We start from the raw sequence: 23,399 nt of genomic DNA on the forward strand, positions 1-23,399 counted from the left end.
AACCACAGCTAGATCCCTCAGATCAGAGGATAAGCCACAGTCCACTTTTAACACAAAAAAGGTTTGTTCTTTTCCCCCTTTAATAATGTCAGAGCAGCTCAGTTCAAAGAGCTTTTACGAACCCACCTGTCTAGACTGACATTTGTTTAATACTTTATTTCTTTTCTACTGTTTCATCAGTGCCTTTTTCAAATGCTTTACTGCCTTCTTTTAATGTTTTATTGATGTTATGTCATGTCTTGTGAAGCATCTTGTAATCCTTGGACACTTATTTCAGTGTGAGACTTCATTCTTGTGAAGCTGACCTGATGGAAAAGATGAATGAATCCCACCGCTGGAAGCTGCAGAGCAGCTCTGTCCTCTACTCCAACTCTCGTATTTACTCAGACAAAGGCGACTGCATGCCTCCCCAAAACCCAGATGTGCAGCCGTTCAGGCACGCAGATGAATTCCATTTGTCTCGTCCCCTCCTTGTTTGGGTCTCAGCAGATAACAGCTGGTTCTTTCTCATTAATTTTCCAATCAGGCAATAAAACTTAGTGCTCCGAGTCAACGCTGATTTCCTTTTATTTTTTTCATCCAGATGGAACAGTCCACCTGCTCCGGCTCCCCTACAGCCACTGCCACCTTTGGTCTGTTCTGCATGTTGCCATGCCAACGGGGACCTGAGCCCCTCTGGATGCTGCAATCAAGAATGTCTTTGTTTTTTCTCAATTTCAGACATGCACATACAATATTAAAGTTGGTTAAGATGAGTGTCTGTATGAGTGTATGCTGTCTTATGTGTCTTTTTACTGACTTAACAGTGCTGTGTGTGCAGCTCCCTCCTCGAACAAAATTTTACATAAAACTTAACAGTGGCTTCTGTCTCTGTTTTTGGATGTTTTTCGCTGGGTTCCTCGCATTCTTTCTCACCACTTGCAGAAACTTTCACTTTAGGAAGAGGAAGAGGATGAGACCAGGATAAGTTGACATTGTGGCTGCTGTTAAGAATATTAGGCTGTTTTTGTACTGAACCACACGGTGTCTGCACTTTCAATGATGAGTTCGGTTGCATTTCTTTATTTTCAACATACCAAAAAAGATGAAAACCCATAGTTTATCTCTCAGTGATGCTCAACTTTATATCTATAGGTTCATGCTTAACAAAAACAAATGTTTTAAGTTTTCTATATTCAAAAGGTTGAATTTTTTTTTTTTTTTTGAAAAAAAAATCTAGAAAATTAGTCAGCAGTAGATTGCACATTTGCTAGTGTGTGTTTTCAAACCATCTGAGGTATTTCTGAAAGCAGGAAATGTGATTGATTAAAAAATACTATGATGGCTCATGCTTTTTTTTTATTAGTATTATTATTAGTTGAAACTGTGGCACAAAAGAATAAACCATAGCAAGCTTTGGACACACGTGCAACATTGTGCTTGTCGGGAGGATTAATTCATCATTGGTTTTGGTCCATTAATGGGATTTATTGTCTTAAATGTGTGTATATCTTCCAATTTATCCCTTCTTCTCTACATCACGCACCTCTTTCCATCTTACCCACCTCCTGTCACCCTTTTCCATTACCCCTCCACTCTTTTCCTCCACCTCAGTCTGCCCTGCTCACCCTCATTTTCATGTAAATTAAAATCGATCCTTCTTCCAGCACCTCTCTCTGTCCACCTAACACCATGCGGCATCCACCCGTATGCCACCATACTGTATACAGCAAGCCTACAATGCAAAGGCAAAATACAACAAAAATGTTTATTTGGGCAATTGTAATAATGAACATTAGATAATAATAAAGAAGAATAAAAATAAGAGCTATAAACACAGACAACCTAAAAAAAACAAAAAAACAAAGATTTTAGTGAAAGCTGTATTTTGCGGAAGCTGCTGCCATCTTGCGTCCAGACTTGGCGCGGCTTTAACTGTGACGTGTCGCCGCGGGGTTTGATGGGAGTTGGAGTCACAATGGATTCAGTACTTCCTGCTTTGACGAGAACGAAGAAGAAATTTCGCTGGATAACCAAAAAGTTGTTCACCTTTCAAACCACAGCACCTTGGAGGGAGAAAACTAAACACTCGAGCAGGGTAAGTGTGTGTTTTTATAATTATTCAAGTCAGTTCGTTAAGAAATTAGCATTTAGCTAATTTTGAGCAAGAAGCATCGAAGTTTTGTCAAAGGAACAGTCGCTGACCAGTTAAACTCGGCTTGTCATGAACACATGAAATATGACTCCAAACCAGGCTTTATTAATAATTTAATGAAATATTTTTTTATCAGCAGCTCTATTACAGTACTTGTGAGTTTGTTGTGAGTTATTAAAGTGTGACTGCGGATGTGAGAGTTGCCGGTATAAGAGCGAATCAAAAATAGTTACCTGCATCTTAGTTTCCCACCCTGCTACAAAAATAGAGCTCACACAATAACAGTAAGTATTACGTAAGGAAAGACAGGAAAGTCCGTAAAGAAATAAATGCCCCCTAAAAATATGTCCTGGCTTTAGATTTCACACTGAAAGGGGTTTATTCATGGGTTTTTGTGAGTGGAACTTCACGTCATTCATTCAAGATGAGTCAGTGTTTTCTTTACATCTTTGTTTGTTTTGTTTTGTCCTGATTTTTTAAATTTAAAATTTTTGAAGTTTAGGGATTTTTTTTTTTTTTTTTAAATTGGAATAATTCACCATCCAGAGGAAAAATCCTGAACAGGGGCCAATAGTGAAAAATGGATTAATTTTATATGAGTTCGAGGGCCACTGTTGTAGAAGATGTTTCTGTCAGGAGTAAGTATATGGTTGTTCAGCCAAAAAAATCAGGACAAAGTCAGATTTTTGCTGCGGTTAGGAAGGAATTCTTGCGTTGAATAGATCCATTCAGTCCTGGAATATGTCATGATAACGTGACTATTTAGATTGAATAGGATCTTTCTGTCATAAACAATACAAGCAGCGGTAACAAAGTCAAACCAACCAACCAGTTTACCTCTGTGAATTCCTGCTTGTTGTCACATGGACACAACAGGCCTTGGAGAGACCACATTCTTCCACAGACACACATGCACAATGACAGATCATGAGAACCTCTGCTACAACAATAGCATATTTGTATAAACATGTATGGATTTTTACCTTTTCTTGGATAAACAAAATCTCTCAGAATAAGCTGAGATTTAAAATATGTTTGGATCCATAATTTTTGCTTGCATCCAGCATGAAAAACACACATTAAGACTTTTGTCCTTCCATCCAGAACAGCTTTATCTTTCTTGCTTATTGTACTTTTTATTCCTCAGATGTCCCTGATGGAGCATGGGTTAGTCCGGCCAGTGACTTCAGTGGCCTGGACCTCCAACAGTAGCACCTGCCCCAAAGACTTCCACCTGGTAGGAACATGAATTTTGTCTGTGGGTTTAACTAATGGTGCATTGTCTGATATGAATATTTGCATGCACTTCTGCATTTCACTCAACGGTGACCAGAGTTGTGTGAGAATTGCAGTCAATTTTTATGACTTTAGTAACTGATGAGCCTTGAGAGCTACTCTCCACTCTGTACTGTGATGTACTGAGGAGCGACAACCAATCTCTGCTTAAAGAGTTTTTAAATTAAAGAATGCATACTGGTAACCAGTGGGGCTACAACAGGAGTAGTATGATCTGTTTTCTTGACCTCAGTGAGTATAGGAGCGCTTGTATTTTTAGATTAACTTCCCTCAGTTGTAAGGAATTATGCAGAAATTATTTTTGAAAGATAAGATAAATGGTGCTTTTCAAGCTTAACAATGTTTCCCATCGTCACACAAACGTACACACCAAAGCTGCTATTAAAAGTGCTCACCTGCCACTGATAGTAACCTTGGGGCTCAGCGTATTTCCAGCTGCCAAGCTTGCAATTAGTGGACAACCCACTTTACCACCTGAGCCGCAGCGGCCTGAAGAAGATTGTAGCTGTCTCGTCTGCCTGTTGCACAGGATTTTGCTCATGTTTTTCCAACAGGGAAATGGATTGATGTTTGCGATTTAAGATTCAAATTTAGGACATTTAGATTTTTTTCGCTGGCAAATGAAATTATATCCATAATGCCATAATCTAGTTAGAGACCGAGATGAATTTCAGTACACAGTGTGCCGGAAAGCTCCAACACTAAGTACCTGGGGCAAGGGTTCAGGCAAATGTTGGAAATGTAAAGTAGGACAACAAGTGTTGTGGTGAACTAGAAACATGACCTTTAGAGAAAGAGACAGTTGTGAATGTTGTGTCGCCACTGAATTTGTAGAAGTTCAATGCTGTGTGGATCAGCATTTCAAGCTATTTAACTGACCTTAAAGTCAACATTTGATACTGATTTTTGTCATGTTTTCCTCAAGTTGAGATCTGTATTTGTTTTTCATAAACACTGCCTGCTTCTAAGAGCCAGGTAAGCAGTCTGAACTGTGTAGTTTAACCACAATTTTGTTTAATGGCCAGGATGAAACCAAATGCAGTAGATTGGATAAGACACTTTCTGCTCAAGTCGAGACCTTTTACGTCCCCACTAACATCAAACATTCTCTTTATGCCCCCGCTTGCCAAGTTACTTTACTGTAGGCATGTTTTAGATGTCATGGATGGTATGTTTTACTTTAAATTTTTCTTTTTAATCCCTGCTTTCTGCAGATCAGCATCACAGAAGACGGAGCATCAGCAAACTTTACCCGCAGCTTTGGGATGAAATCTGGATATTACCTCTGTTACAACAAGGTAGCAGACAGAAAGCAACACGTACATTATTTAACACATGAATTACTTGTGTGTTTCTCACCAGCCCTTTGTTCTTTGTCCTTCATAAATGGACTGTATTTCTCTCTGTAGGACTTGGCGGGTGGTATGGTAGTGACAGACATACAGGTTATTTCAGACAAGGACTCTATCCCTCATGGTTACTGCTATATAGCGGAGCACCTCGAACCAAGTAAGTAAACCCACATTCACAGATTTTGCTCAGCTTTGTAGGAGTGTGCACTGTATTTATTCAATGCTGATTTACTTTGCTGTCTGATGGACATTATCTGTATTTGTGTTTCCAGAGGCCTCTGTTTCGAAGAAGAAGCGGGTGTGTGTTCGCTTCGTCCCAGTGGGCAGTGTGGACACAGCTGTGCTGGATGTCAAACTAACGGCCAAAAGCAAAATGATGTTGCAGCATTACACATATGTGGGGTTGGTCGTGTAAATTTATACAAACATCTGTATTGTTCCTGTTGAATCCCATAAACACAGTCAAAAATTTGTAAATTAAATACCCCCTGGAAAGGTGCATTCAGTTCTTTTTTAAAAATTATACAGCTCTTAATTTGTCAATAAACGTTGTTTGTCCACAGAGACATCCATGGCTTTGTGCTGTGGTGCAGAAAGGGCCATTTTTCCAGCCCCATGCCCCAAGCCAAGCCCCGTAGCGTCAGCCTGGACCTGCGTGGCCTCTCTTTGGATCAGCCGTCTGCTCCTCTGCCCCTCAGACCCCGGTACAGTACTTATGTCTAATGCAGAACGTAGGAAATGTGATCATTTATGTCTCTCTGTAGAATAATATGGGTCATAAAATTGGGAGAATTTGCTTTTTGTAACCCCACAGCTCAGTTTCTGTTCTCCTTGTTTCCGCAGCAACCCTCCTCCTCCGCTGCCACACAGCAGACTAAGTCACAGACGCCACAGCCTCAATAGCAAAGATGACTTGGACAAACCTGCTGACAGCAGTTTCCAGGGAATAACAGGTAAGTCTCGTTTTAATCCACCGAGTCGTTATTACTGACTTATTAGCAATTCTCACCCACCTTTACTCTCTGCAGCTCTCGATGGAGTTCCATTTAGCCTCCATCCAAAGTATGATGTCCAGGCTAATGGGACGGTACGTTTCACATTTTCTACTATTCTAAAGTAGCGTATTCCATTGCAAAACATGGCTCTTTTTGCCTCACCTTTTTATCTGTAATATAAATTTCAATATCTTGTGCAGTTTTATCAGGTGCAATAGTTTCACTGTCAATATCATCACTGTCAAGTGCAATACATCTGTTTACTTTCTGTTTGTCTGTTTCTTGGTATTTAGCTTACATTTTTTTCTACTTAACTATTTCTTGGCATCCATTTGGACACTTTGCATTTTGTACTTTGTGTTCTTATTTGATTTCTATTTTAGTACTAACCTTTCTCTAACCTTTGTTTACTGTACTCTACCAAAACAATTTCCTTCGGGAAGAATACAGTCGATCTTATCTTATCTCTTATCTTTAACTTGTATTCACGTTTCCTTTTCTTTGCCATACCTCTCCTAGACTCCTCAGGTGAACTTAAACAATGTTCGTATAAAGTCTCTCCAAGACATTGAAAACGAGGTAAGCTCTGGTTCTCGATTTGAAGCCATGCCATTATTCTTACTTCAGACTGTGTGCATAAATTGACAATACTCGCTTTGTTTTTTTCCCCTTATTCAGTACAAGTACACGTTTGCTGTGGAGGAAAATGCCGCCAAAAGGACCAGACCAACGCTACCAGCAGGAGGTGCCTCATCAGCTCAGTGATCTTTGCACTTTGCCAAAGCAACAATATCAAACTTCTGGTCTGTCCAGATGAAGTTTGTAGAGAAACACTCCAAAACACGTTACTGATGAAGGATAATCCCAGCCAAGTTATGGTTTATTTTAAGTAGCTTTAAAAGGCTCCAGGTGTAACAGAATTTATTATAACTGGCTCCATTTAGAAGGTGGACTCTGGACACTAGAATGCATGAAACTGAGTGTCATACTTCCAATTCACTTCCATGTAAAGTCTGCACCATCTTTAAGCATTCATAATTTTTATTTGCCAAAGAAAAGGCCTGTTTGAATGAGATCCTGCATTTAACATCGTTGAAAGACGTTATGAGGTCAAATATGGAATGAATCTATGGATTTTTAGAGTATCTGCTGTTTCTGAGCTAATCGTCTCCAGCACTGAGCCCAAAAAGTTGTAAGATGAAAAGATGCACTTTGCCACTGAACATGTTTTCTGCATGCTCTGTCTAATGTCACCTGATAACTGTTACACACCTCTTTGTTTGAATCAGTAGGAATTTCTAAAACAGAACTGTAATTTTATTTTTAAGCGGAGGAACTTTGCTGCAGACGATGGCTCAGCAGATAAACTAACATCCTTAAATGTAGAAATATTTCTTTCTGTCAGGTTTGTTTTATTCCAAAAAAATAATATATCTTATTTTAAGGTGAATGTATGGCAGTTGTATATTTGCTATGTTTGTTCATATACTTGTAGATTTGTGGGCTCAGTGGGAAAGAGTTGTTTTTTGTTTTGTTTTTTTCCTTTACGCGAGGCTGAGTAAGGACCAAATATTTATCAGTGTCAGATTGTTGTTTTTATCGTCTCTATATCAAACTTTTACTGCATGGAAAAAATAAAAAGCTAAAGAAACAATACTTCAAGTGTGTTGCCTTCGTGTGGTTAATCCTCAAACCATTTATCAAAGGAAGGAAATCTGCCTGAAACCTGACAGCTTGAGGTTGTAAATTGTCCACAAAGCAGAAGAAGAACCACAGTAAATATGCTGTTTTAGATGACACGCACTCACCAGCTACTTTATTACGGATATCTGTGAAATCTTATGCAATCCAATGTAACCACGGTCATAAATTCTACTTTTACAGAGATTCTACTTTGTTGAAAAGGTTTATAAATCTGCTTTGTTATTGAAGTCAGAGTTGGTGTTGGTGGCATACTGGACTGCATGATGTTTAAAAGTGTTTCTCATGTCGTGTTTACGTCAAAACTGTTGATTAGGCTGCAAGGTGGCGCAGTGGTTAGCATCGTTGCCTCGCAGCAAGAAGGTCACCCGGGATCTTTCTGCGTGGAGTTTGCATGTTCTCCCCCGTGCAGCGTGGGTTCTCTCCGAGTTCTCCGGCTTCCTCCCACACAGTCCAAGAACATGTTGAGGTTAATTGGTGATTCTAAATTGTCCGTAGGTGTGAATGTGAGTGTGTTTGGTTGTCTGTCTCTAAGTGTAGCTCTGTGATAGACTGGTGACCTGTCCAGGGTGTCCCCTGCCTTCACCCTGAGTCAGCTGGGATAGACTCCAGCCCCCCAAGACCCTAGTGAGGATTAAGCGGTGTATAGATAATGGATGGATGGATGTTTCTGATTATTTTAAATGTAAATAAAAGCAAATTGCAGTTTTTCTGGTGCAATGCTGCCACCTGCTGTACTAAACAGGAGTGTTGTCGCTCAGGAGTCTTCCTTTTGCAGTTATTATCAGCCTGCATATTAAATTAATATTATTTTTCAATCTATCAGGTGGCATTAACCATATATTTTGTGCATTAATAATTCTTTCCTTTGTGTCTTCCAAGGAGTAGAATTTGCATATGAAAGTGCAACACACTACGCATGTATATGTAAGGCTGAAATTGAAGATTATATTCATCAAATGTACAGTGCTTACAATAAATAAATAAATTACAAATAACAAACTCAAAACCACTGCATTAAAATTGCTTATTTTCAAAAATCTAAAGGAATGAATATTAAAGGGATATGAAATGGAGAAAAGCAGGATTTTTTTTTCTCATAATATATATAATTCTGTCAGTTTTCTGTCTTTGAAATTAATAATGAATCAACCAATCATTTCAGCACTATTGTGCATTTAAATCTGCTTTTCATTCACATATTTTGTTTGTTTCGTGAGAAGATGAATACAGCTGGCGGCGGCGTCGACACTTGGTGGTGCTGGCGTCTTTGTGAGCGTCTGAAATGTGAAAAAACTGAAAACGTTTTCGTCTTGGTCTGACATGCTGTTAGCTTCATACTGTGATGCAAAATAATTTATTTTACAGCATTGTATACTGTATTATTTGATGCGTTTAGAATGAGAAATCAACATCTAATCACCACCTTCATCAGCTGCTGTCTCTGTCAGTGTTGTGTTTACATATTCAGTAATCAATAGTCGGGTTGTGGCATCGTGTACTGATGCTTTCCAGAGATGACAGATGAACATGACGTTAACAGTAACATAAAAGCTGGCTGGATTCCATTTAACAGTATTCAGACTGTTACTCACAGAGTCACATCTTGCTAACACATCTGAATAGCACAAAGTCATCTGTAGTGTTATTAGTAACACCTGCTTTTCCTGTTTGTTTTTTTAATGTATTTTTTTGCTTGATCTCTTTGCTGCCGTAACACCACAAATTTCCCCTCTGTGGGATTAACGAAGGCTATTCTTATCTTAGCCTTCCTACGCATTAAGTCGCAACATCTGCTGTTAAAAAGGCCAATTATAGTTTCACGTCTTGCACAATGTGAGCTCAACAGTAAACTCACGTAGCACATTTAAAACAACAAAGTATACTAAGAGCTGAATGTACAAAAAGATATTTAACAAACACATTTAAACAAATGTAATTATTTGCAAATTAATTACATTAACAAGCAATTTTGGGAAAAGAAATTAATTAGAATTTTGTTTGTTTAAAATATATTTGGGGGGTTTTGGTAGTGTAATTAACAACAAACTGATATTCACTGCAGTGAATTACCAAAAACCACTTGGTTAACTTGGAGTCTGAGACACCTCAGAGCAGGTGGCAAGTGTAAGTCAGTTAACCAGTTAATTGGTTATGTATTACTCTAATTGGCAGTCTTTTTTTCCCCATTTCCTTTGTATCAGTATCTTAATTGTGATAACATGCTGTTTCTCCATATTAAATTGTACCGGCTGTATACGTGTTTTTATTTTGTTTTGGGTGCTCAACCTAAATGATTTGTGACCTAAGTTTTTTTTTTTTAGGTCATCTTCACAGTTACTCCTCTGACTCATCAAATCCAAAGGTTTTTCAGTTACAGTCTCCTGTTCCACCCTAAATCCTGCAAACAGCGCTGGCAATTTCCAATCAAAACTAAAGGATCACCTCTATCTGTTGCTTTTAGTTCTTCCTGGAGCTGCTGAAGCTTTCTTTGTCTTGCTGATTTATGTGATATGGTTGTAATTGTTCTACAGTGAGTGTTTTTACAGTAAGTAAAAAAGGATTCTGTTAATAAATGACCAACAACTATGTAACTACGCTTGTTTCCAACCTGCACATAATAATTTGTTTTAAAATGAACTATTTATTTTGGGAAAATTCCCAAAGAACCATTAAAAATGTGTTGATCCACAAAGATCTACTTTGAAAATGTTTCCATTAAAAAAACGTGTTTCCTAAAGTCCTTTGGAGCACCATTTATAGTGCCTGAAGGAACCTTTTTTTTAAAAAATGTTTTTTGAGAAACAATTAGGGGGAATCTTGCTGAAATGATCTTTGTGGGATAAATAAACAGGTTCCCATGTAGCATCACTGTGAAGAACCATTTCAGATGCCGGGTTACTGTGTGTAGCTCCATAATGAAGTCGGCCACTGTAGTTGAAATGCAAAGAGCTTCAATTCAATTTAATTGTGCATTATTAACTGTATAGTTAATAATATTCATGCACTATTACAGTTTCTTGGTCATATTTATTATATACTTAAATGTAGTTATCATACAGTCAGTAGTGTTTTCTTTCTTTCTTTCTTTCTTTCTTTCTTTCTTTCTTTCTTTTTTCCTGCACTGTAGTTTGAGCCTTGCAGGTCTGTTTGTTCTGCTTTCCGGAAAACGAGCTCTGATTCCAACCAGCTGTTTCCCGCCTCACACAGATCAGCTGCACACACACACACACACACACTCACACACACACACACACACTCACACACACACACACGCTCGTAGTAGGCGGAGGCAAGAAGCCACACACACACACTGGAGGGAACCCCATCAGCTGTGGAAAGCAACACAGCTTGAATTTACTTCAGTTTTTCTAACGCTCTTCTTCAGATCAACCGATTTCCCGTCGTTACTTGTCGATATGTGTTATTGATGAGCACAGCGAGGTCTCTGTGGAAGAAACGATCATCTTATTTGAACGAGGAGAGCGCTGGAGGGAAAAGAAAACAGAAAACACGGACTACAGAAGGTGGCTTTGAAAGCATGGAATATTTCATGATGCCGACAGAGAAGATACCGTCCTTACAGCAGTTCAAGAAGACGGAGAAGGATGTTATCGGAGGTCTCTGCAGGTGGGTAGCTTGGGCTAAACCGTGTGCCTTCACACCAAACCGCTCGCACAAATAATCTTTCATGTGGCCGTGGCGTGTGTATGTGTGTGTGATGCAGTCTGACTTCATGTAGCACGCTAGCTGCTAGCCTCGCTGCCATACCCTGGCAGCAGCAGCATGCTTGTGGAAATTAGCCGCTTGTTGTGCCAGTTGCTGCTGTTTTGCGGCGACAAAAACGCGAGCTCGTTCGCGTCGCTTCGCTTTGTTCGCCGGCTGAATCGTTTCTTAGAACTTCTGTAGCACGTTTGCAGCCGTTTGGCTCCGAAATATGTAAATCAGCGACATGAAATCGATACATTCGCGTCCAGATGAACACCAACCACGTGGTAGTTAACGTGTTCCCCGCCGCCTCGCTACTACACACAAAATCACATGTTTGTAACGACGTAGTTCCTCACAACGCTCACTGTTTCCACAGAATTATATTCATGTGTAACTTCTGTGTAAATGTGTTGACTTTGGGGCACGTAATATTCTGTTTTGGCTGCGGTATGTGTGTTTAAATGCTTCTCCGCGCAGCAGCCATCGTTGTGTCGTGTGCTAAAATTAGCTTAGCTAGGCTAACTAGTTAGCTATCACTGCGCACTCGTTTTCTGACCGTGTTGAACGTGCGCTAGCTGCTTTTAGCTCGGCTGTGCTAGCTTGTGCGGTCGAAACACGTCATTTAATGCTTATTGCGGCGGACACAAGTGCGTATCTGAAAGCAGCGTGTGGTTAACTAAGCGCTAGCTCGGTGCTAACGGTGGAAAGCATTGTTCTCCATGATGCCAGGGGGCCTGCTGCTGCTGCTGCTGCTGGCGGAGTCACATTTCACTGCTGCTACCGTCCAGACTGGCCGACGCGCCCCCCGGCGGCCATGTTGGAGGTCCGCAGCTCCTGGCAACAGCAGCTGACAACAGCTGGCCTCGTCTCTGAACTACAAACCCCGACACGTTTCAGGCGTGTGGGATGGATGTGGTTGTTTGTCTGAGCTGTTTTGTCTGGCAGATTTGTGTTTACAAGTAATGGAGTAAACAAGGATGTCACGCCCCCCTCAACACCGATGGTTGTTTTCTATGAAAGCATTTATATTTTGATTGTCAGTATAACATTTGCACAGGAAGTACGATCGAGTGAACTCATTTTGGGGGGTAATTATAATATAATATTATAATATTATTGTTATTATAGAAAATCCTGATGAGAGGCATCTTATCCTGGAGCCTTTAGTGTAAAGCAGAATTTAAGTTTAGCGATTTATTATTTATTGACTATGTACTATTGTTTGACAAATTTTCCCTATTTTGTAAATTTACAGATAAATGACTAGTAAAATTACAGAAAGTATTAATTTGCACATTAACGCTAAAAAAAAAAAACATATCCAAAACGTTAAATATTGTCCATATCAGAAATCTGTATTTCTATAACAAACAGTTTGTTCTTTTACAGTGTATGACCGTAAAATGTTTTACTGTATTTAAGTCAACTAAAAAAAAAAATGTTGCGGATATATGCCATTGAAGGAAAAATTATACATATTCAGGACTGAAAACGGTAAACAATTAAACTCCTATTTTACTACGTTTTTCTGTTTTGTTAAATTACAGATAAGATCCAGATAAATCAGAATAAACAAGTATTAGTTTACATGCTGACTGTAAAAAAAAAAAAAAAAGGCCATAATTGTATTGAACATCCACATCAGGGGAAAAAAAGTGTCTTTTTTACCATCTATGACTTTGAAGTTAAGCTATTGTTTAGCTGAGCTAAGAAAAAATAATAATTCTAACAGATATTTGCGGTTATATTGAAGAAAAAATGTACACATTAACAACTGAACTGCATGACCACAGCAAGTTATGTTCAAGGTCACACTGAAACTCTAAAGCCTTACTGCCTTCTTCTTGACCTTATAAGAATTTTGGTACTTATTGGTTAAAATCGCGTTTTTATGTTTGTTATTTACTTGCTCCCAGAACCATTTAACACCATCAAGGTTGCAGCTGAAACAATAAGACTAAAATTGCCTTACACGTCGTAGGAATGAGTTTAAATGTGAGATCGCTGAATCAATCCGCCACATCATCATGAAAATAAATAGTTTTTATTACTTGGTTATTCACTCTTTTGATTTTGAAGGGGCTACATCTGTAATTGTGTTATATAACCTCGTGATGCCTGATGATGATTAAACTGAATGTCCATTAAGAAACCTGCATGTGATACATAATGGGACAGTGATGTTGATAGCCTGTTATTTATACATTCACTGTCTGCACTTTTTGTTGCCAGCTTTCCTTCCGTCTTTGACTGCACCAGCTGGGTTGCTTGTATTATATTTTAAATCTCCTGCTATGTCTTGTTTGCCACAACCCAAAGATAGCCAGCTACCGTCATAGAGGAGTAAAGACACAAGAACATTTTTAAATTCTAGAGGCCAGAATCAGAAAACGTTTTTCCCTTTAAAAAACATTCAATCTGGTAAAATGTTGCATCTCTGATAATGATGGATTCAAGCTGGAACTGATATTTATTTAAATTATTATTATTATTTTTTAAAATCTGTCTTTAATCCTGCAGCCACAGTTGTAACAGATGGTTTGCACATTAAACAGGACTATGGGGCAAATTTCCTTAATCGTCCATTAAAGTCCAGCTGAACGCGTTATATTGAGTGAGCTCGTTTGCAATATATTACTTGTGAGGGATGAACTGTTTCATCCTCAGTTACCAAATTGAACCCTAAATGATGCTTATGCTCCTCAGTCCGGTCATTCAGTCATTATTTTTGAGAGAGCTTTGAGAGTGGCATGAAATTAAAACAGAAAATGAAGCAAGTAATTGACCCCAAAGCTTTTTTCAGACAGAATACAAAATGGTGAAGCTATTTTATGTTCTTTCTAAGCTGCTTTTTCTCAGCTCTTTAAAACATTAGTGGCTTATCAACATGAAGTAAAATCCAATAATTTAACATTTGTTGTAGCGTGGTTGCTCATCTCCTGTTGAATGTTTCTTGCGTCTTCTTTCTGACTTTTCGTCTCAGTAAACCTCCCATATCTGGTTCTTCTTGTTGGTTGTGGCCATGTTCAACCTTAATGGTGCACATAGTTCTCCCCCTGAGTAAATATGACAGAGAAGGTTTTGCCCCCATGACATCCGACCTCGTGGGATAGAGGTGCATAAGGGGCCGCTGAGTTCAGCCAAACTCAAAGACCTCCATGCAGCTAAGCTGAGGAATGTGAGGACGAGGTCACGACTAACAGCCAGAGAAGTTCCAGGTCAAAGGCTTAAAGTGTCACTGACAAAGATTGCAGCAAATCGTTAGACTTTGTTGTTGTTGTTGTTTTTTTTCCATTTTGATGTGGAATTGAAGATTCACCTCAGAGTTCGGGGTTGTCGGCTACAGATTCATTCTTTACTCACCTCTTTTGTTGCTCCGTGTAAAAATAAATGTCATAGATCAATTACCATTGTTTTATCCAAAACCTCCGAGATAAGTTTTCTGATCTTCTCACTGATCTTCTGGGACCTCTGATGATCATCTCCCTCCTCTGATTTCTCTCCGTCAGTCTGGCCAACATCCCCCTCAGTCCAGAGACGGCCCAGGACCAGGAGAGACGAATCCGCCGCGAAATCGCCAACAGCAACGAACGCCGGCGTATGCAGAGCATCAATGCAGGATTCCAGTCCCTCAAAACACTCCTGCCACACACAGACGGAGAGAAACTCAGCAAGGTGCTGCAAAATGCAAACACTGACACATATGAAGTTGTGTGCTTTTACTGGGATGTAGTCGTGATCAAGCTTTAGCCCTCAGAACAAGCAGACTCTGGCTGTTTTTGACTCACTGTGGACTTTTACTACCATATAAAGTCTTGCACCAATACACTAGAAGTAGACAGAACTAAAAAAAATACAAATATAATGCCATAAATTGTGAAATAAAGGAGAAAAAAATTGAAAGATAAATTTTTTTTAATAAAGGAAATTGTAAATCTTTGACTGCGTATTTTCTAATAATAAAAAACCCTGTAATCAACATGTACAACATTCTTCCAAGTGTCTACAGGTGACACCAACACCAGAGGAAAAAATCGTGCCTCTATAGGCATTTTACTACTTGCATTTTGAATTTGTTTCCGTACTTTTCTCATATCTGCTCTGTGCAAACGCAGACTGCATTTGAGCCCAGATGAGCCAAAAAGTCCCTGAAACTTCCTCATGTCACAGTTGAGTCACTCATAGTTTCACATTTGCGAGTTACTGCAAAATGTTTATTTTTAGGGACATTTTTACATGTGACTTGTGGCGTGAAGTGATTTTGATCATATACCACATTGTTAAGTTTAGATTTCTTTGATTTCTCCAGATTTAACATAAAAGTCAGGCTTGATAAGGTCAGAAGTTGATAACAAAAGTTGAATTCTTTTTGTTTCTACAATTCCAGGCTCTGATAAACGGTTCATTTTTTTCCCCCCTCACTGATAGGTTTTGCATTTCAGAAGGTTAAATGACTTGATAAAAAGCGTTTATGGCAGTTTATGGCACATGTCGACACCTTTGTCTTGATTTCACTTGCCTTTTTACTTCTGTTTTCTGATAATGTTTCATGATGCGTTCAAGCACATTAATTAACTTTGTTGCTTCCATCCCTGCCAGGCGGCCATTCTGCAGCAGACAGCCGACTACATCTTTACCTTAGAGCAGGAAAAAACGCAGCTCCTGGCACAGAACAACCAGTTTAAACGCTTCATCCAGGTAACATCTTCTGACACTGTTTTTTTTTTTTTAAAACCATAAATGTGTCTAAAACTTTACCTAAAAAGAGGTCACTGAAATGACAGCAGTTGTTTGTTGTCGCCAATTTTATACAGCTCTTATCACTTACTTTACTACCAACAGTTTGGTGGTTTCCTATCTTTCAAGCAGCTGCAGGTTTTCCCTTGGCAGAGTATAAAACATGAGCTAAGAGTTCACGCCGGGTCTCTTCGTGCTTCCTCTGGTTGCAGAGCTGTTGCAGTCTGGTCTGCAGGGCGGCCCTCTTTAAGCCAGCATGTTTTACCACATAACAATGTCATGTTTGTTGTGAGTGTGTGCCTCTGGAAAAAGTCACTTGAAGTATTGTTGGCTGGTTTTCTTTCGGTCAAATCTGTGTGATGTTACAGCATACAGCTGTAGAAGAAGAATGTGTCATCTTCAGTACCACCAGAAACATCTTTTAATGTTGTTCTGACAAAGAGAAGCTCTATTTATGTGGAAATGTGTTTTCTACCGCTTCCTCAAAGGGAATCTTTGGGTTTCTCCCTACAATACAACATTTTGAGGTCATGTCCTTACACTGTGAAATGCCCTGAGATGACTTGTGTTGTGAACTGGTGCTATACAAATAAAACTTTATTGAACTGTGCGCCGGTAGCCTCCAATTGTACAATCATGGTTAGGGCTAAAGATTAACAATTAGATTGTTATGCAGTTGTAACCTCAGATATTGTTTGTGGGAGCAGAGAGTAGCTGTGTGATTCAGATCCTGTGCAGAAAAGGTGGCATGATTGGTTGTTAATGCTACTAAGCAAGCCAGTTTTTCCATGTCCGTTTAAAGGGCGTCTTTCAGAGTTACTCAGCCCTGAACGTGTTTTGTTAGTCCAGTTTAACCGTCAGAGAAAAAAAAGATCTCATCTATTCAGGAGCCTGACGGGGGAAAGTGAAAGTGTGCAACAGAATGCACAGATGTGGGTTTTTCCATACCATAGTTCATGTTTTACTTACATAAGAAAGAAAGGTTCAAAGGTGAGAACTGAGGGGAAATTGTTCCTTCCTTTAAATGGTCTGGTTTGTAAGAAACTGCTGTGATCACTGGGCTTAGCTAATCGGTGTGCAAATACAGTAGATTTGTTGTAAAAAAAAATCAGATTGATTCTGTTTGCTAGAGATATAAGCACTAAATGAACCCGTCATCGTTAGCTTGATTTGTGTACCGATATAACCAAAAGTCCTGCAAGACTAAAGAACATTTGATCTAGTCTTTTTTTTTTTGTGCATTTACCTTTATTATGCTTTGATCTCAGCAAGACTGCGCTGTAAGCTCCCACAGTGTCACACGTGTGTCAAAATTGTCGTCATGTTCCGTATACTGAGGTGTAATGCTGGGCAGTATTAAGGAATTAGAAACTAGAGATTAGTTAAATCCCAAATGATCAAATACCATCCGGTGTTAGATGTTGCGGTGAGGCTTGTTGTTGAGCGTGACTTTGTCGGCTCTGCCAGAAGGACATCAATGTGTTGCGCATTCATCATTACGGCTAAACTTTAATTTTATATTTGGACAGCTTGCAAGGTTTGGCAAACACAGCGCAGCATCTGCATTCAGTCGTGGCACGCGAAGGATAAGTTTATCACTCTCCTTTGTTTACTGTGCTGTTGGTTCACCTGGCATTTTGTTTCCTTGCCACACAGCCCATATGTTCACTTTAGCACAGGCGGCATGTGTTGTTGTTTTTTTTTCTTTAATGGAGAGCAAAATTCCTCCACAAACAGACAGTGTGTTGATTCGGTTTTGTTCATGTGTTCTAAAGTCTGTTTTACATTTAACTCTATGTGGCCTACATGTCATTCCAGGAGTTTAGCGGCTCATCGCCTAAAAGGAGGCGAGCAGAAGAGAAGGACGAAGGCATTGGATCTCCGGACACGCTGGAGGAAGAGAAGGTCGAAGAGCTGAGGAGGGAGATGTTGGAGCTTCGGCAGCAGCTGGACAAAGAGCGTTCAGCTCGCATGCAGCTGGAGGAGCAGGTGAGGCGAAGGCGGGAGGCCAGAGTCACCCATTGTCCTCCACCGGAAAGTGATTTCATCTCATGTCCTTGTCCTTCTGCTTTACTCAGTGTGATCGGCAGTCCCTTGGAGTCACGTGATTTAAAAAAAATAAAGTCACATCACGACCATTAAAAATTAATTAAAGCTACTCAGAGGCTGTCTTCAGGCTATGAAATCTCAAAATACCCACATGAGTTTTACCACTGTGACTTCTAATCAGAATGTGAGTCCTTCCAACCATGAGGGGCAGCTGGTGGCGCTGACAGGTTTATCAGGACATCAGCCAGTTCCTGATAGCCTGACATCCTGGATCCACCTGAACAGCAGGTTAAGACAAATGAGACCGAACAGGTAGCAAAGACAAACAGAAACTTACGCAAGTAGGTAAACATCAGAGGGGATGCAGGGGTGAGACTTTTCCAAAGAACCGAATAGAAGTCAGTATCAATATATACTCATTTTATTATCCTGCTTTGTCTTGTGCGGGTGAAAAAATTTCAGAGGAACATAGTGAGGCTACATGGTTGAAAATGAAGCCATTTAAAAAAAAAAAAGAAATAGAAATACAACCTAAAATCAGTCAGCAGATAATAGAATCTATGGAAATCCTAGATTGAATAAGAGAGATCTCAAAAACGTCTTTTGTGCTGTAACAAAATTATAAGTCAAGAAAAAAGAAAAAACATTTAAACTTCACATTTTCTTGGTATTTATTTTACTAAAATTAAAAGAAAACTTGGGGCCACAGACGTTACCAACACTGGCGGGAAAATGCTGGTTCTGCATACTATAGATCCTTCGTTGCATGTATTTTTTAATTTGTTTCTATTTGTCTTACAGTTCAGCTAAAAAGTACAAGAGTTTTTATGTGACTTTTGGTTGCCGCTGAGTCGGTCATGACTTGTTGCTTGCACCAAAGATTTTATATTTACATGCACATTTTCAAATGAGACCAGTAGAATGAAGGGATTTTATGAAATATCACGGTTTGGCTAGGTTTTTAGAAAAACCTGCCAGAAAGTAAAAAGACTCAGTTTTTATCGTTTCTGACTCTGAAAAATGGTGTAATTTTGACAACTTTCCAAAAGTAAGATGCCCTCCAAGTTTTCCTTAGTTTCTTTATGCAAAAGAGTCCAGAGGTGTGAGTTAGTTGTTGTAAATTGGTGGTGCAACTTTGCTTGACGTACTAAACAAATAGCTGTTCTCTTGTGTGTTCAGGTGCGCTCTCTGGACACCCAGCTGCACCCGGAGCGTCTGAAGGTGATCACCCAGCAGGTGGAGGAGGAGCAGGCACTCATCCAGAGCCAGACGCTGTTGCGGCTACAGCAGATCCACGCCGCCGACAGACAAACACACAGTCCACAGGTCAGAAACGCACACACTTATAACACAGGCAGCACCTGTGCTACGGTTTTCAAACAATTTCTGAGGTGTCTTGTTTCCTGTGTGAGGCTCAGCAATAGTGTGTAAATACGTAATGTTTTGTACAAGAATGGTAACGATTATTAAAGATAAGTCATATGTTAGAACAACAATGAAACAGGCTGCTTTCCAATATGAAGGATATGTCCCAATACACACTACATCAAATGTAGTATGCCAGAAAATATCCAGATGTCCTACTACATCTGCTCAGATTCTGCAGTATGCAAACCAGCATGCTTTGAAAGTTAAAAGATTCTGAGAGCAGCCAAAGTGTCCTGTGATGCTAAATGGATACTGGCCATAGCACTTGGGGGTTTTGGCAACAAAGAATGAGCTTATGTGATGTTACTTTGAGTTGGTGGCCAATTAATTGTACTGGATGAGTAGCACATGTCACTAGACGTACGCCACTGGAGCCGAGTGTAGCATGTGACAGCAATTAGTGCATGTATTTACCATAACGTTCATATTATGTTGCTGATTGTGTAAGGAATGAATAGCGCATGTAGGAGCCATTTATGTTTATAGTTGGCAGGTGATTTAGTTTGCATTATTTGGACACATGGTGGCGGTGATTAGACACAGGATGTATATGTAGAGGGCATAGGTGACAGGAAGAGGAAGGCACAGGTAGGGGGAGGGCAAGTGTGTGGACTGGAAATTCTGTTTTGGGTCAGTTCACTCCTGCTCCACCTGTGCAGTAACGGCAATAAAAAGACATTGAAAAATTGCCGTTTGGTTTTTCGTTTAATTAATATCTGGTCTGCCCTGCAGGTGCTGGCCCCTCCCCCTCCCCCCGCCCCCACCCACCACCCCACGGTCATCGTCCCAGCTCCAACACTAACCCAGCACCCCCACCATCACGTCACTGTGGTGACCATGAGCCCGTCTGCCCACACCAGCACGGTGTCCACATCCAGACAGAACCTGGACACCATCGTGCAGGTTAGTATGAAGAATCCTTGACATTCGTTTGTGATTTGTCGACTTGGTCTTGTAGTAGGTTTACATGCTTTGGCTTGCAACAGACAGTATATAATAATTTTCTTATCAGCCTCGCTTAGTTGGAAGTTTTCGTGAAAAATTCCAAGAATAAATAGTTTAGGGCACATTGATAACTTTTCACCTGTAACATATGAAAAGGTGTCTAAAACCTCCTTCCAGAAAATCCGGATTTAAGGGCAATCCCAAAGGCGATGAAAAAGTTCCTTTAATTCCACATTTGGCGCAGATATCAGGGATGTTGGGATTAAATTTGTTCAATAAGGTTGGTGTTACAGCCGTCCTCAAACGTATCCATACCCTTCCATTAAAGAAAAACAAAATTCATAACGGTCACTTAAATAACTAGAAACTGAAAAAAGTAATAATAAATAAAAATTTGCTAAGTTATGATTTAGTGAAATAAGACATTGCTTTTGAATCGTGGTTTGAAGGATAATTTTTAAAAAAAAATTCAACAACTTAGAGCACTTTGCTGATGAGCAGTGGGCCGTAGGTGTAGAAGTCTGACTAAGAGTTACAGAAAACACTTGATGGCAGTGATTGGCTCAAAGGGTTGTTCAACAAAATATTAGTTTACAGGTCCCATCATGCTTGTTTGCTTGTTTTTCTTTTGTTGTTGTTGTTTTTATATATATATTTCTGTTGAACCACAATTCAAAATGGGTATTGATGGATTGCATTTGGAGTTTTTGCTTTTTTTTTTCTTTTTTTTTTTTAATAGTAAAATATTTGTTTTTCACTCAAGAATGGTCTCATAGTGGCGACATTCACGGTGTTTTGTGTTTCGTCCCGGCAGGCCATCCAGCACATCGAACGCACTCAGGAGAGGAGAGCGAGCGCCGAGGAGGAGCAGAGACGAGCCGTCATCGTCAGCCCCGCCCACGTCACCATGGACACCGCCTGCTCAGACACAGACACGGACACAGAGGGAGAGGACTGCTCAATGAACTGATCCATCCCCCCACCCCCCATCAAATCCCACCTACACACACGCAAACACTTAAAATACCTATTCACTGTAAGATTCCCTCCAGGAGCTTGACTACTTTTTAAGAAAAAAAAAAAAGAAAAAAAAATCTCTCTTTGGCATTATCCAAACTCCTAAATCCAGTGGTTAAGCTCTGTGTCAGTCTTGTACTGTAAAATCTCTGAATATTGAAAACGTAGGATGGTCAGCGTGCAGAGGAGGCCCTGCGGGAGTTCTAGAGGCTGTTTTTCAATGTCAGAGCCGGTCTGTGGCTACTTGAAAACTTAAGGGTCTTTTCGTGTAAAAAAGCTGTCAGCATCAGTCCGCCCTTCATGTGTGTTTATGTGTGCTACATACAGTCGCAGTATCAAACTTTACCCCCTCGTCGCTGGCACACTGACAGTATTACTCGTGCTACAAATCGATGGAGTCGGTATAATGGAGAGTTGAATGTAACAACACAATAAGCAAGCAGCTCTTGATTCTGAAATGAGGTATTAAGTTGCAGTTTCTTCCCCCCCCCCGTCGTATTTTTTATTTTATTTTTTCGTGTGTGTGTGTGTGTTATTTCAGTGCCAGTGGCCGTGAAACCCAACTTAAAAAGGCTTTTTAGAAATTTCAGAATTTGGGACAAATTCTTGTAATCGCAGAGATGAATTCGAGGATACGCGTCAAACAAAATTATGTCTGATTTACTTGAAAAAGAAAAAAAAACTGTTGTCTTTAATATCTAAATAAGCCCTTAAAGAAAATAAGCTGTTGAACAACTTACATCGGTCGTCTTTCGGTTGTTGTGTTTTCCGAGTTTTTGTTAGCATTTACTTTGTGTCAGGGTTACTGAATGCTGAAGGTGAACATTTTGTTAAATTGAGATTAACAAATTGGAGGTTTTCACAGGGAACCGGTTGCCCTGAGATGAATTTTTTCGGATTTCAGTTGTGAGCCAACCATCCCGTTTATTTGTTATCTACTAGTGACAGCGTGTGTCGTACTCTTAACAGAAGAAAAAAGAAAAAAAAAGAGCAGGTTTTTTAAAAAAGAACCAAATGTTGGTTCATTGCCGCAAAACATTTACCAGCATTTTGTTAATGTCTGGCGTTGATTTATAATCCATCACAGACAATTTGACTGAATCAGACTCGCATCAGAGAAGTTTGGCTGATGAGAAAATCTGAAACACATTCGGATGATTCACGTGCTAACACAGCGTGCAGGCTTCCGGTGTTCCTCCAAAGACCGTCTTCTGGTCTTGGTTTGTTGATTTCAGTGACTATGCACTAGCGTTTTTTGGTATTTATGCAATCCCATCTTCAGTACATTTGTTGGTGTCATTTATACATGAGGTGAAGTTCTCTATGCACCGTTGATAGGTGTGTGCATTACACCTACAGTACACGTATGAAACTTGACATGCTCGTATCAAAGAATGTAGTCTCTACTTGCAAGGTGCTCTTTGTCAACCTGGTGCTCTGCTGATGAGCAGTGAGCTGAGGCCAAAACCATTCACGTATAACTTCACAGTTGATCCCTGCGTGTGCCTGATATTCGTCATTTTTTTCCCGCGTTTGTCGAAAGAGTTGTGATCTTTGCTCACGTGCAAAAAAAAAAAAAGTCACCGTCAGAACACGGCGGGGTCACGTCTGACTCAAATTCAACAAGCGTCATTTTTTAGAAGAGAATTCAACAACGAGCAGATTTAGTTGGGAAAACTAAACGACAGCAATCGCAATACGCCACGAAACGCGCAACGTCAGCGTTTTGGTGAGACTTAACTAAAATAAAAAAAGCACTGCAGATCTCCCCAGCCACAATCGCTCCGTCTCCCTTTCTCTCTCTCTCTCTCTCTCTCTCTCTCTGAAACGCACCACGTCTGTCCACCTCATGTTAAGTTGCTTATATTTCTCTCGGGAATTTGACTGGAAACCCCTGCTACGAGCCTCTCCTGTCATACTCGATTCGATACGCTGACTTGATGCTGTAAACATTCCTTTTTATTTGGATTTGTAACTTGTCTTTTGATCTCTTGTATGTTCTGTTGCCAACTGAATGGATATTACTAATTGCTG

The 23,399-nt window shown here is 39.8% G+C and overlaps 2 protein-coding genes across 3 annotated transcripts; both read left to right on the plus strand.

The window, feature by feature from the left end:
- The first annotated feature begins 1,291 nt into the window (after window positions 1–1,291).
- On the plus strand, window positions 1,292–7,434 carry mvb12a (multivesicular body subunit 12A). 2 transcript variants are annotated; one of them, XM_008301511.1, is made up of 11 exons: window positions 1,292–1,297; window positions 1,994–2,077; window positions 3,282–3,371; window positions 4,645–4,728; window positions 4,840–4,939; window positions 5,055–5,184; window positions 5,346–5,486; window positions 5,626–5,735; window positions 5,811–5,869; window positions 6,297–6,356; window positions 6,456–7,434. In XM_008301511.1, exons 3-11 carry the CDS (start codon window positions 3,282–3,284, stop codon window positions 6,540–6,542), a joined length of 861 nt encoding a protein of 286 aa, XP_008299733.1. In that variant the 5' UTR covers window positions 1,292–1,297; window positions 1,994–2,077; the 3' UTR covers window positions 6,543–7,434. The 2 variants fall into 2 exon arrangements, with proteins under 2 accessions (XP_008299733.1, XP_008299732.1); XM_008301510.1 differs by lacking the exon at window positions 1,292–1,297 and having other exon boundaries at window positions 1,966–2,077.
- Window positions 7,435–10,755: 3,321 nt separating this feature from the next.
- On the plus strand, window positions 10,756–22,343 carry LOC103372006 (transcription factor AP-4-like). The gene is made up of 7 exons (XM_008301512.1): window positions 10,756–11,108; window positions 14,699–14,864; window positions 15,789–15,887; window positions 17,745–17,915; window positions 19,155–19,301; window positions 20,136–20,306; window positions 21,163–22,343. The coding sequence occupies exons 1-7, from the start codon at window positions 10,909–10,911 to the stop codon at window positions 21,316–21,318; spliced, it is 1,110 nt and encodes a 369-aa protein (XP_008299734.1). The 5' UTR covers window positions 10,756–10,908; the 3' UTR covers window positions 21,319–22,343.
- The last annotated feature ends 1,056 nt before the right edge of the window (window positions 22,344–23,399 follow it).

This window comes from Stegastes partitus, unplaced genomic scaffold, assembly GCF_000690725.1.
Source record: "Stegastes partitus isolate 25-593 unplaced genomic scaffold, Stegastes_partitus-1.0.2 Scaffold1680, whole genome shotgun sequence".
NCBI classification, from domain to species: Eukaryota; Metazoa; Chordata; class Actinopteri; family Pomacentridae; genus Stegastes; species Stegastes partitus.

Bases quoted from the DNA above. Each gene is read 5' to 3' on its own strand.
- LOC103372006 (XM_008301512.1), top strand. From the start codon at position 10,909: ATGAGCACAGCGAGGTCTCTGTGGAAGAAACGATCATCTTATTTGAAC. The intron at 15,888-17,744 runs GTAACATCTTCT...ATGTCATTCCAG, and splicing joins AGTTTAAACGCTTCATCCAG to GAGTTTAGCGGCTCATCGCC. The intron at 20,307-21,162 runs GTTAGTATGAAG...TCGTCCCGGCAG, and splicing joins ACCTGGACACCATCGTGCAG to GCCATCCAGCACATCGAACG.
- mvb12a (XM_008301511.1), top strand. From the start codon at position 3,282: ATGTCCCTGATGGAGCATGGGTTAGTCCGGCCAGTGACTTCAGTGGCC. The intron at 3,372-4,644 runs GTAGGAACATGA...TGCTTTCTGCAG, and splicing joins GCCCCAAAGACTTCCACCTG to ATCAGCATCACAGAAGACGG. The intron at 4,729-4,839 runs GTAGCAGACAGA...TTCTCTCTGTAG, and splicing joins ATTACCTCTGTTACAACAAG to GACTTGGCGGGTGGTATGGT.